We start from the raw sequence: 13,718 nt of genomic DNA, 5'->3' as shown, positions 1-13,718 counted from the left end.
GAAAAATATTGAAGAGGAAAAGAGAAGCAGATCAAACTTACCCATAGTGGAACCATTGCTGGAAAGTTGGAAGGACAAATCCCGGCACAAACACCAAGTGGCTCTCTAATACTATAGCTATCGGTTCCATATGATATATTTGAGGCAAACTCCCCCATTTGCAGACTTGCCATTCCACAAGCATGCTCCACAACCTCTAAATGGGAAAAAGCAAAGCTTTAAAGTGCACGACAAAAACAGTTGATCTTAAAAAATCACTACATCATTTTAGGTCAAAGAAACAATAAAGACACAAACCTAGCCCACGTAACACTTCACTGTATGAGTCCTTCAATGTTTTACCCTGCTCGCTTGTAATATTCATCGCCAACTTATCCTGAGAGAAAATAAAACGAATAAAATTAACTAAAAATGTACTGGTCAATAAGATGTATGGCACTGACAGCATAATGGACATACAATATCTCTCCTGATAAGTTCTTGGAGCTTGAACATGAGCCGTTGACGGGTTGTGACTGGAGTGCTTCGCCAGGATGAGAAAGCCCTTTTTGCAGCAAATACTGCAGCCTTGAACTCTTCAGGGGTGGTTAAGGGAACTTGGCAAACAACTTGCTGTGACGCCTACCGATGAAAAATAAATTCATAACGAACTATCCACATGATTTATTAAAATAACAAAAGAAAGAAAAAAGGACATCTCTGGAATTTTTCTGTACTTACAGGATTTATCACGTCAATGGACACCAATGATTGTGAATCAACAAATCTACCAGCAATGAGATTGGGAACCCTCTGCCAGAAATAATCAACACCTTCTAGTCTATTACAACAACAAATACAAACTCACAAGGAAAGGAGAGAGTAAAAAAGCACAAATCTTGATACATGACATTTTCCGATTGCTAGTGTCCTAAATTCTGGCCTATTATTTCTCTGAATCTATAAAATAACAGTTTGCATTTTGTTAAGAATAAGCATTGGGTTCACTTTGTTTTGGCTAAGTTCATTTGATTCACATATCAGCTTACCGGAGGGTTTCGCTGGCGCCAAGATGGCTCGCTAGTTGTTGGTAGATTTGAATTTCCAACACCAGATGTTTGGGGTCTCAATGTCTTGAATCTCTTCACTGAAACATGGGAATACCAGTTTTTGGTGAGAAGAGAAGGAAATCACCAAGAACTAATTAACTGCAGACTTCCTAGCATTCTGAAACAAACAGCATGAACATATCAATCATACCGAACGTCTCTCGAAGCAACATTCAAAACCTTTCACAAATTTTAAAGGGCGAACAGTATCTCATATATTCGCCACAACAATTTTTCCAGGATAAGCATCTCTTACCTTGCACAATCACCAAAAGTATAAAATAAAATACGTTTGTATCTCACACCAAGCTGGTCAATATTTTCCTTTCCAGTATCCTTCTTCCCCAAAATCATCTTTCTTAAAACAAAATTTTGAAAGTTTCACCAGGTTGATGAAAACCAACATTGAGGAAAAAGAATTCCCACCTGTTTAAGTATGGGCACAACAACCGATAATAGGATAGTGGCACAATAAATGTACAACCCTGCACCTCAAAACAATAAGTATAACTAACTATTGCCAAGCAATCCTCGACAAAGGCAGATCATAAGATTCATAGGGGTGAGGTGGTCTTTTTGATGCCATAATCCAAAATGAGAATCGAATCTTTGGCCATTTTAGGGAGTTATATTATGCATTAATCCATTCTCAAATCCCTGTCAAGCTGTCCATACCCAGTCCAGAATCCATTTCGCCAATCCAAAATTCGGCCATGCCAAACACCATCTTAAGGGTGAGGATTTATGGCCCAAGCTATAGGTCCAACTCATAGGAGTCAAGAGGTCCGATTCCTCTTTTATCAAACACTAAGAACGATACGTCGCAACATTTGATCATTGCGTGATGCAAAGACAAGCGCAGCTGACCTATTAACCCTTAGCCTAACAACATGGCTCAACAGTTATAACTTAAGTTAATAGTAGCTAGGGGGCATTACCTTATATACCACTCAACGTTTTGATGTCTAACCAATGTGGGATGGGATTTCACAATCTCCCCCACTTCAGATCGCACCGTTCCTCGTTGCGCCCCATGGTCCAACAAGTTCCACCCATCAAGCATTGGGAAACAAGTACCCGCTTAAACATATCAAGCTCGTCTCATGTGGGACCCACTCAAGCATAACAAGCACCTCAAGCTTGTCCCTTGTTGGGCCCGCCCCACAATTCCAGTTGGTGTAGCCTCTGATACCACCTGTAAGTCTGTAACGACCCGTGCGAGCTGACCTACTAACTCTTAGCTTAACCTGCTAACCCTTAGCTTAACCATGTGGCTCAGAAGTTATAATCTCAAATGATTAGAATGGAAATATGCAAGGTCAAACTATTCTGCATCAGTACCAATAACTGAACCAGCTGCGTTGCGGGCAAACTAGAACTTCTAAAGCTGTAGGAGGCTCTATACTATAACAAGAAGCCTTGTGAAGCTTCTATATGTTACTTTTTGGTCTTATATACATGTTGACAAGTGGCCAGAGGACACAGAAGGAAAAGAGACTATTTTTCCAGAACCTCATAAGAAACGTCGAATTTATCACTCTAATCTAGAGATTCCAGACACATCTCACATCTCAACAGGAAAACTAGTTTAGTGGACTTCAGCAATTGCCTCATGAACGGAGTAGCCTCAATCACAAGTCTTGTGATCTACGATGGCAGACTCCATATTTTGCATTTTAACAGTGAATGATGACATAAAGGAGGTGGTCATGCTGGAAACAATTTGGAGACTGCATCCTACAGAATAGCCACATAGCCCAATCAGTGCCTCAATTGACATATTACCATAAATCTGGAGTCTAATAAGGAAACCTATGGAGCTCTGCTCTGAAAAAAAGGAGGAAGACCGATAAAATGAAAAGGTGGACAATGGATGTGTTATTTACATTAAAATTAATGTGCCAGGTTAGCATAGAATCAAAACAATAAAACGATGATACAAACAAAGAAATTTAATACAAAGTAACCTATCAAAAAAAGGAACTTCATAAGAAGTAACATAGTGAAAAAAGGAACTGGATATGCAGTGGTAGTGTAGTACATAATACATATCTTGTCTAGAGGGGGAATAACCTGTAGGGTTTCCCTGTCGGAGCCTAGACTTGATGTTGTACACATGCTTTGGCGTCGATAAAAGCTCTGGATTACTTTGTCTCAATCTCTTTAAAATTTGGCGTGGTTTTAAACCAGCTTCTGTCATCTCTTTAATTAGCAGCACCTCTGACTCTGAGAAGCGACGAGCAGAAGGATGCTCCGAAATGTCTTTTAAAGGTTCATGGTTGTGTGAACCATTTTTTATGGTTAGTACCCAAAATCCATCATCCTTTTTACCCAGACATTCAAATGGACAATTGGTAAGCCTAGAACCTGTTTTCCTTTTCCGGGCATTTTCACCAGATGCCTCGTCAATAGTTTTTCGCCTACTCCGATAAACACCTCCTCTGTCACATCCGAGGATTACATCTCTGTCCTTCCTAGACTGCTTAATAGTTACAACATATCCCTGGGACAAGGCAAACTCCCCCACATGTTGAATAAGTTCTTCTCGATCTAGAAAACTACCGGGAGGAGGAGGAAGCATTTGTAGGGTTTCAGAAAACTCTATTAAATCAAGGGAGTCCATCACAAATAACGAAGAATAAAACCCTGCATTAAAGACAGATCCATAAGAAAACAAATAAAAATAAATAAATAAAAAGAAGAACTCAGCTTGATAAATCTAACTCTAATAAACTACGTGCTTGACGAAAATAGAGGAACAGACTAGGACATCTAGATTTCAAGAGTTCAATTTTTCCATGGAAGGTAAAAAATTTAACTGTTCTTTAAACTCTTATTATCAGATGGGTTTGTGATCTTGCACTAGCTTCATTATTCAATCACATCCCTTTCCAGTTGAGTAGTTGACTATGATATACAGATCGACATTGGCTAGTTCTCCAAATTCTGCATGACCTTAGTCCATATCCAAAACACCAAGAGAAGAAGAGAGTCTAAACATCAACATGCGAGTAAAATATCGTAAGGCATTAAGCTGACATATCGCAACAAAGGAGAGTCAAATGATTGCTTTTTATCTAATTCTATCAGTGACAATAAAGAATAATACAAGGAAGAAAAGATAAAAACCAATGCAAGGGTGACACATGAAGGTCGTGCTGAATTCTAAAACCATATCTGAAATTGAAAGAGGCCGTTAAATCCTATTTTCCCATCCGCTGATGCTAAGAAGTGTGATGAGAAACCAACTTACTTTTAAACTCCATACCTTCTTGAAAAGGGTAGTTCATATATTTTGAAGACATATCAACTATGATGCACCGACACGGACACGGATACGGACACGGACACCGAAACCGACACCGGGACATGGGAATTCTAAAAAAATGGGGACACGGACACGGCGGGGGACACGCCACGTGTATATTTATTTATTTATTTATATATAAATAATTAATTAATTATAGTTTAGCACCCAGAAATTTTAAAAATAATAATAATTTGGCCCCAAATTTTTTTTTAAAAAATTACAGTTTGACCCCCAATTTTTTCAAAAATTACAGTTTGGCCCCCAAAATTTTTAAAAAAATTGCAGTTTGGCCCCTGCCGTGTCCCCATCGGTGTCCCCGCCGTGTCCCCAGCGGTGTCCCGCCGTGTCCCCAGCGGTGTCCCCCTCAAAATTTAATATTAAAATATGGGACACGCCACGTGGCGTGTCCCGGACGTATCTCCGCGGTGTCCCGCGGTGTCCCCGTGTCCCCGTGTCCTGACACTGCGATTCTTCAACCTTTAGAAGTGTCGGTGCTTCATAGCATATCAATATTTAATGCTTTTAACAATGTCCTGAAACAATCCTACAATTTAGAATGCCCTTTAACCAAAGGGGGAAACCAAGGTTACCAAAATGGTATTATCCTTCCTAAAATCTTGAAGATGTGTCAATAGACAATAGCCAATTCTTTCAAGTTTTCAACAATCTCCTTGAACAACTGAGTTAAAGATGGAAACGGAAAAAATCACAATTAATTTTTTACCCGACTTCACTTTTCAAGGAAAGTTACCTGCTAACTTATCTGATACAACCGGTGTTATTTATTTTGTAAGCAATAAAAATGATTAAAGAGGGCAAAAAAAACAGCAAAAATACTAACCCAGCCAAAAACCATTCCCAACTAGAAAAAACATCAATGTAGAGCCCTCTTTTCAAAAGCTTCCTTATCGCATCTGACATATATTACAACCAGTGGCGGCGCCACATACAACTCACCATGGTCACGTGACCACCCCAAACAAATTTTTTTTGTTAAAAATACATATAGAATTTTTAGGACAGCTCATGCTTTGAAGTAGTTTGAGCACCCAATCCATACATCAATGAACACCCAATTCACAAAATTTGAACACCCAGTCCTTTCACCATTGACCACTGATCAATGGTAAAATTACGGCTCTTTATTTGAAACTGTTTATATATTTTTTCATCATATTTTTTAATATATAAGCAGTCTAAAAAATATTAAGTTCTCTAATTTTCAATCTGTTTGAACCAGTGCGAAGATCTTATTTTTCTGAAAATTTTATTCTAAATAATCATAATTAATTTTTGGCTCTAGGGCTCTCATATTCTCATGTGAGAGCCCTAACAAAGCCGTAGAACCAAATGAAGAACATATACTTAATTATGAGAGCCCTAGAGACAAATATTAATCATGAACTTTTAGGATAAAATGATCATAAAAATAAGAATTTCTCACAGGTTCAAACGAATTGAAAATTGAAGCACTTAATTTTTTAACCATAGTTTTTAAAATATAAACAGTGTTAGTCTCTTTTATTTTATTTTTTTTAATTTCAGCCCATATTGCCTTAAAAAATAATCTCCTAATATTTTTAAACAAAATGTTGAATTGCTCGGCATCGCCTAGGCGGGCTTGGTGCTTGGTGGTGGGTCGCCGCCCGACTAGCGACGAGCGTTATTTAGAATACTATGAAGTATATTGTAGGGCTTTTTTTTTTTAACACCCTCCCGAGAAACCCTGGAGCCACCACTGATTACAACTTAATCCACACCAGCTTTGTCAGTAACAAAAGCTGAAGTGACTTCCGGATGCTCTTCCAATAAATATGATTAAGCCATTAAATGCAAGAAGGTTAACAGGTAAAGTCTCCTGTTTTCACCTTTATTCTTTAGTGACGAGGGTGTGTGGGATTTTGTTCAGTCCAATCCCAGGTCATGTAGTCCTCATCCCAACTATACCAGGTAATATCAAGCCTAAGCAAGACGATGGAGTGACCGGCTCCCCGTTTCACACATACCAGGTACTTATTATCGAGGTGTATCGTGAATTTAATTTGCAGCTAACCTAGTTGGTTAAAGCAGACAATGTCCCTACCACTACAGCTCAAAATTAGGGGGGAAACTTAAACTGAACTACTGAAGGTCCCTACCACCACATTTACTTTTAAAGTTACTAATAATCCATACCTTCTAAAAAACGGTAGTTCATAATATTTTGAAGACATGTCATATTTGATGCTTTTAACAATGTCCTGAAACAATCCAACAATTCAGAACGCCCTTTAACCAAAGGGGGAAACCAAGGTTACCGAAATGGTTTCATCCTTCTTATGATCTTGAAGACATGTCAATGGTAAATTCTTTCAGTTTTCAACAATCTCCTTCATCAACTTGAGTTAAAGATGGAAACAGAAAACATCACAATTAATTTAAACTCAGCTTCACTTTCAAAAAGAAAGTTAACTGTTAACCTATCTGATGCACAACCCGTGTTATTTATTTTGTAAGCAATAATTGAAGAGAAAAAAAAAAGTAAAAATCCTAACCCAGCCAAAAACCATTCCCAACTAGAAAAAACATCAATTTAGAGACCTCTTTCCAAAAGCTTCCTTCTCGCATCTGACATAAATTACAACTTAAGCCACACCAGCTTTGTCGCTAACAACAGCTGAAGTGACTTCCAGATGCTCTTCCAATTAGGGGCGAGAGTGTTGGGAATTTTGTTCTGAACAATCCCAGGTCATGTAGTCGTCATCCCAACTATACCAGGCAATACCAAGCCTAAGCAATAGGATAGAGTGGACGGCTCGAATATTTAACCGTTGGTCCAACCCCATGACTCTCTACCAGATGTGCAGCCATATAAACCCATGACTCTCCACCATATGTGTAGCCATATCCCAGTTGGTTCCCCTTTCACTACCGTGTAATTATCGGGTCGTATCGTGATTTTTTTATTAATTGTGGCTAACGTAGTTGGTTGAAGCAGACAATGTCCCTACTACTACATTTACCCAAAGCAAAGCTCGAAATTCGGAGAAAAATTAAACTGAACAGTATAGCATATTAAACACAATAACACTCGGAATAAATAGACAGAGAGATTGTGGAAGTACTGAGGGCTTTATTAAGTTTATACAACCATTAAACAGACAATCACAAACAACGCAGCTACATTCTCCGCGACATATCCATTCAACTAAATGTATATTATATACAAGTTTGAGAGAGAGAGAGACCTGTGGGAGGAACGAAGGAACGATCAATTAGGTGAATATAACGAACAATTGACTCTACTCCAAATCAGGAAATCGAATCCCCATCAAAACAATTCATCTGTGCATGAAGCCCTAGCGCAGTGTTTCCTTACGCTGTGTTTGGAAGTCAGGAAAAGAGGAGAGAACGTGAAAAAAATGAGAAGGAAGTGTAGTCTATTTTGTCCCTCCATCCCAAGAAAGAAGATATTCCCTGGTCCCATTTTGTTTTTCCATCATTTATTTATTTTTTTTATTTTGTATTTATTTGTGTATATCTTTTAATTTATAATATTTTTCACGATTTTCGATAATTTTGTATTATAGATTAAATTGAAATACGTAAAATAATATCTATATTGCATATTTTTAAAAATTCACATTAAAAGATACACATAAATAGATTCAAAAGAGACAAAAAAAATGATAGGACAAATAAAATGAAACAGATGGAATATCTATAACGTTATTCACATCTCACAAAAATTAATTTATATATTGTAATTTATAATATATTTTTTGAATGATTTTTAAAAAATTTGTTAACTAAAAGTAAGTTAGATTTATCAAACATCAATATTGCATATAGAAAACATTATATATTAAAAGATATAGATAGTTGTTTTAGAAGTGTGAATGGTATTTTGGACATACTTTGTGGAGAGGAGGGAGTAGTGTTTTGTTCTAGAAATACCATTATCAAGAAATTTCATTAAGGAAATACAAAGAGATTAAATTCCTTCTACCGCTAGTGGAAATTATGGGTTTTCCCTTCACGGTGTGTTAATTGCCGATCTGAACCGTTCATCTTGCAGGGCCTGTAAAATATTATTCTCATTCAAAAAATTAGCTTCACCGGACATCGATATGAATATCAAAACTTAAATTATGGTTTATAAAATGAATGGCCATGGACATTTCAACTTTTAATTGATCTATCGATATACAATCAAGCTGATTTTTTGCGTAAATTTACTACACTTTGGGCCCTACAAGATGAACGATTCAAATTATAACAATAAGCGTATGGTGGGATCCACAATTAGTGGCCGTGGACAACTCATTCTTTCCACCGCCGGTGAAAAGAATTTAATCTCAAATACAAAAGGTATGGAGTTATTACTTTGTTGGTTGTTCAATGAAAAGAATATTGAAGGGGATTGTAAGAGACAAGAAAAATAAGAAAGAAAATTATTTTGCTTTAATATTTCCCTTCATTAAATTACAAAACAAATAAAGGATGGATTTTTAAAATTTTCTCTCCCATTTTTTTCTTTTCCTTTATGTTCCAAGAAGAGCATTAAATTATTCATTCGATTCTACATTTTTCATTGTTGCTACTGGGGTCATATCTTAAATGGATGTGAGACGAGTTCACAAGGACCACGACATTAACATTTTATTACTACTCAAAAATTAACTTTTTTTGAACCTTTTCAAATCGATGGTCCTAGCCCAGCCCACTTCATTAACATTCTGTTACTACTCAAAAATTAGGGAAAATAACAGGTAAGGACGTATTTTGATAATTAATACCCGCCAAGAACATGCTATGGATATTAATTATCAAAACACGTCATGGGCTGTCATTTTCTCCAAAAATTATAGTAAAGTTGTTCTTATCATGTAGCTATTAGCTTGCATGTCCTTGGCGAGTATTAACTATCAAAACACGTCCTCGACTGTCATTTTCTCCAAAAATTATAATAAAGTTGTTCTTATCATGTAGCTACCAGCTTGTGTATAGGATATGCTGGAAAATTAACTTTTTGGACTTCTTATGTCTTTTTCCTATAAAAAAAAAAATGAACTTCTTTTGGCTTCTTCTTCTTCTTCTTTTTTGATCGGCTCTTTTGGCTTTTTTCTAAGAAAAACTATAGCTTTTGGATCTTTGAAGAACAATTTTGGACTTATTAGAACGGACTGTTTTTAAGTAATAACTTGATCTATTTTAGGTGATAATTGCGCTAAAAATGGAGAAGGCGACGGACGTGTAAATGGTTTGATGCAAGTCATCCTAAACACAGCCTTTATTTGAGTCGATCACATTTCAAAATTCGAATTTTAAGTTTTTTTTTTCAAATTTAATGCTATATTTCGCCATCTTTAAAAAAAAAAAAAGCCAATCTTTTTAAATACTAAGAGCAAGTTTACCGGTCAAGGTAAAAAAGTTTTTTATCTATTTTAGCTTGTCAAAATAAGAAAAGTGCTTTGTACCAAAGTAACAAAACACAAAGGTAAAACAGCTCTCAGTGGTTTGACTCGGTATTACAGCAAGTATATCAAAAGAGCTAAAATACCTTTTTAGCTATTTTACCTAACCAAATCCCCCAAATGAGCATTGCACTGGATTAGGTAAAGGGTTAGGCAAAATGCATCCATCAATAGTGCATAGGTAAATATACCTAAGTACTATTCACCATGTATCTATTATTTAATTAATTTCCCCCTCACTCTCTCTCCTCTTCTCCCCTCCTCCTCTTGCCCGTGCATAGGTTAAATTAATATTTTAATACATAATAGGTAAAATAAATAATATTGATGTAGTGTTGAAAAAAATGTGAGTAGGTAAAATAAAAAAAATATACTGTTCATCAGCATTTTTAGCTATGTACTGGTGTACATGCTCTTAATACCTTAGAACTATTCATGAATTATCCCATTAAACAATAATTGTTTCTCTATCTCCCTCTCCCCAATGGAACTCTAGTACTGGATGAATAGTAAAGTTTTATAGTATTTAATAAGGATAGAGATGGTAATAGAGAATATTGGTATAGAGTTAAGAGAAATTTGAGTAAGTAAAATAAAAAAAGTGAACTGTTGAGTAACTAAAATACACAACTATTGGTGTATATGCTCTAATACAAATCTTGGTGGAGCGTAAAATTTGATTACCTTTAATCCCCTTAAAGTAGTGAAAATCATTTGCCAATCTCATCCGAGCATTTTGATTAGGAAATTATATAGGGAAAGGCAAAAAACGGATCTTCAAAGATCAATTGCACTGGGAATACGAGATTCACGTTGTGTGTGTTATGTAACAAATTCTGGCTATTCAGATGTGTTTGAATGTTCTAAATTTTAAAAACACTCTTCTAAGGAAAAGTTTGAATGAATCTTGATCATTTATTACAATAATGGACGGATGAAGATTGGTTGTGTTTGATGTTTTGCACAACCTTTGTGCGTGTAGCATCTTTGTACTCCTATAACACCATGATATATACATATACTAGCGCATGCCCGTGCCTGAAGGCACGGCTCAAAGAATGCGGCATGGGAACTGGCTTTTAGTGTCGTTACTCTTCAGCAAAATCGTGCCTATGGACACACACCCACATAACTTGACCCAACACAAATCAATTTTTAATTAGTGGGGACCGCTTCGACTAATCTAAAATTCAATAGCTCCATCGAGAGTCAGTCACACTCACACTTGAAGTGAAATTAACTACAAACAATGTCATCTTAGCCTAAACGTAATGTGATTGCACATTCAACAAATCGTATACAATAGCAATTACAAAACCGACACAACACCAGTGAGAGACCCATCTTCGTCCTCTAACCTATTAAAACACAATCAACCGTAATAAATTTCAAACCCCAATTTATCATGACTTACATTCGAATCCTCCTTTAGATTCTCACCCGTTCTAAGCCACTTCAACCCATTCGTATTTCTTTCCACTTCTTACCATAATCAAATCCTCTATTCTCATCTCCCTCTAGTAATAGCAGGAGGACCTCACATCTTGCAATATTTCTGCATGAAAATTGAAACTCATTGCATGTGATCCTTATGCACCTGCCCACCTCCATAGCTCTCTCATGCAGTTTCTCCCATCTGCAGCACCAACCCCTGCTTCATAACCTAATAAAAAGAAATTAACAAAACTAAGAATATTATCAAAATAAATATTTTATTTGTCCTACCGCGTATTAATTTGACGCAACATCAAAAAAGCAACAAAGACACAGTCTTCAATTAGAATTGGAATTCCCATAAGAAACTGGAATAGAGATCATGTTGGTAATGAATCTAATGAGACAAAAAAATTATGTTTACCATAGTATTAGTTTCAAGCAATGAGTTTCACTCCATCCACAACTCGTCAATTCATAGATTAAGCTAAGCCAAGCAAATTTGAGCCAGTATGTACATAGATGCTTATGAAAAGGTGTTTTGGCACTTTTGGCGTACTATGGCATGGCATGGAAAACACAGCTGTCAAAGAATTTTGGTCATTATATTCCAACTAAATGTATAGAATATGAAGGCAAGCAAATTCAAAACAAAAAGGTTCTAAACGGTATCATACCACCAAAAACTAATCCTTATTAGACCACCAAAACCTCAGCCATATGATTTCTCTTACACCAAAAAAAATCATTTGTAAAATAAATTCATGTATGATATTAAAACTTCGAAGTCATGACTGAATGTAAATGTAATATAATAAGGAACATCTCCACCTAATTAACTTACCGTAATACAATGGAGTCTTCGGTCAAACTACAAAATTAATGCTGAAAGCCATGTAAGGAAATATAGAATCGCAAGACCAAAACAATTCAGTCTTAATGTACACTCCAATTACTTTGTATTTAAAAGAGTTCCAAAATCCTTAGCAAGATGTGGGCACAAAACAAAATTAAATTTCGAATTAATACGAACTATGACTTCAAACTGAGTCGTCTCAATATCTACATTAGGAAGCATTTCTCTGACAAATCCTCTAAAGCTAGATTGCCGAATCTGTTTATTTCACCAAAGCCATGATCAATAAAATAACCCTCCTACTGCAGTACACTAATTAATTCATGGCCTTTCATATGGCATCCATTATACAGGGCCTTGCTATGAAAAAACATAATGTTTAATTAGGTGGCGACAAAGCAAAACTATATCAATAAAATGCAGTGCACTATAATAGTGATTACATAACATAAACATAAAAATATCTCACATACCTTGCTCAAAGATAAGTTTTCGGTATATACATCTGGATTGGGTTTCACTAGTAATGGTTGTTGAAGACAAATGCTAATGAAAAAATTGGAGTTACAATTGGAGATCTGTTGGAGTTGCAATATATAGGCAGTTCCTAAACGTGGTTTGAAGGGGATAAAACCCTATGGAGGATTTGTGGATGCTTTTCCGAAGGCCAACTCTTCATTTTCAAAAAGTAGAGGGGGGGGGGGGGGGGGGGGGGGGGGGGGGGGGGGTACCTGCAGGTTTTTTAAAAATACTAAGGAGTACATTTTACAAAACCAGTGAAACCAAAGATGTCTTATTTCTAAGTTCATTTAGTACCTAACTTATATTCAACAATGTCTACCCCACAACTTACCAAACGAAAGAAATATTAGAGGAAGCAAAATAAAATGATAAGAAATATTGGCATATGAAAATTCTTTTCATCTTTCATTCCCAATGAGAGGTTCCAGGAGACACAAAGCATTCAGTTGTAGCTTTACTTCAACTCCGTTCTTTTTAGAACCTTGTATACCAAAACAAACATAAATTTAGTGATTCATCACAGTGAGAGTTCACGAACATAAATAAAAAAATAAAGTGGGATTGCACCTAGAGAGGTAATATGTATTTAGAACAAAAACACGTTGTTTGTTTGACTTCAGAAATTTCAAATTGATTCTCACCCAATTGCCCACTGATAGTTGTCTAATGCTTTCATTGAATATTCGGCATAATTTCACACATTTTTAAGGCACAAATAGATCTTGTTGCTCTAAATATCTTACTTTAAGGATGAATCATCCGAATTCTAATTTGGATTTGAGAGGCTTCATTCCAATCATAGTCCGATTTTAGATGTCTGACTTGCCCTTTTCAGTACCCAGTCCGGCTACTTTTTTACATGATTTTAACCAACACTTTTTTATGCCCACAAAAAAAAAGGTTTCATTTTTAGCACAGATATCACAGCAAATTCCATATACTTTTAGCCCCCACCCTGAAATTAATTATTAGTCTACTTGAATTACCTGTTTGGTTGGTTAAAATTGGGATACATATCCATTCCGCCTTCTGTGACCTCGTCGGACCCTTTA

General features: G+C 36.1%; 1 protein-coding gene across 3 annotated transcripts in view; it reads right to left on the bottom strand.

The window, feature by feature from the left end:
* The window catches only part of LOC131325657 (methylmalonate-semialdehyde dehydrogenase [acylating], mitochondrial-like), a 30,373-nt gene extending 22,571 nt beyond the window's left edge, over window positions 1-7,802 (bottom strand). Inside the window, exons 1-8 of one of the 3 annotated variants that reach the window (XM_058358011.1) lie at window positions 7,626-7,802; window positions 3,978-4,081; window positions 3,162-3,736; window positions 1,029-1,126; window positions 721-792; window positions 460-621; window positions 298-376; window positions 42-196 (exon numbers count right to left, since the gene is read on the bottom strand). In XM_058358011.1, coding sequence (XP_058213994.1) covers window positions 42-196; window positions 298-376; window positions 460-621; window positions 721-792; window positions 1,029-1,126; window positions 3,162-3,711 — 1,116 coding nt within the window. In that variant the 5' untranslated portion in view covers window positions 3,712-3,736; window positions 3,978-4,081; window positions 7,626-7,802. The remainder of the gene's footprint in view (window positions 1-41; window positions 197-297; window positions 377-459; window positions 622-720; window positions 793-1,028; window positions 1,127-3,161; window positions 3,737-3,977; window positions 4,082-7,625) is intronic. The other 2 variants (XM_058358010.1, XM_058358012.1) reach the window with 2 other exon arrangements.
* Window positions 7,803-13,718: the final 5,916 nt, after the last annotated feature.

The sequence above is a fragment of the Rhododendron vialii genome, chromosome 5a (assembly GCF_030253575.1).
Source record: "Rhododendron vialii isolate Sample 1 chromosome 5a, ASM3025357v1".
NCBI classification, from domain to species: Eukaryota; Viridiplantae; Streptophyta; class Magnoliopsida; order Ericales; family Ericaceae; genus Rhododendron; species Rhododendron vialii.
This window is presented reverse-complemented; position numbering and strand designations above follow the sequence as displayed.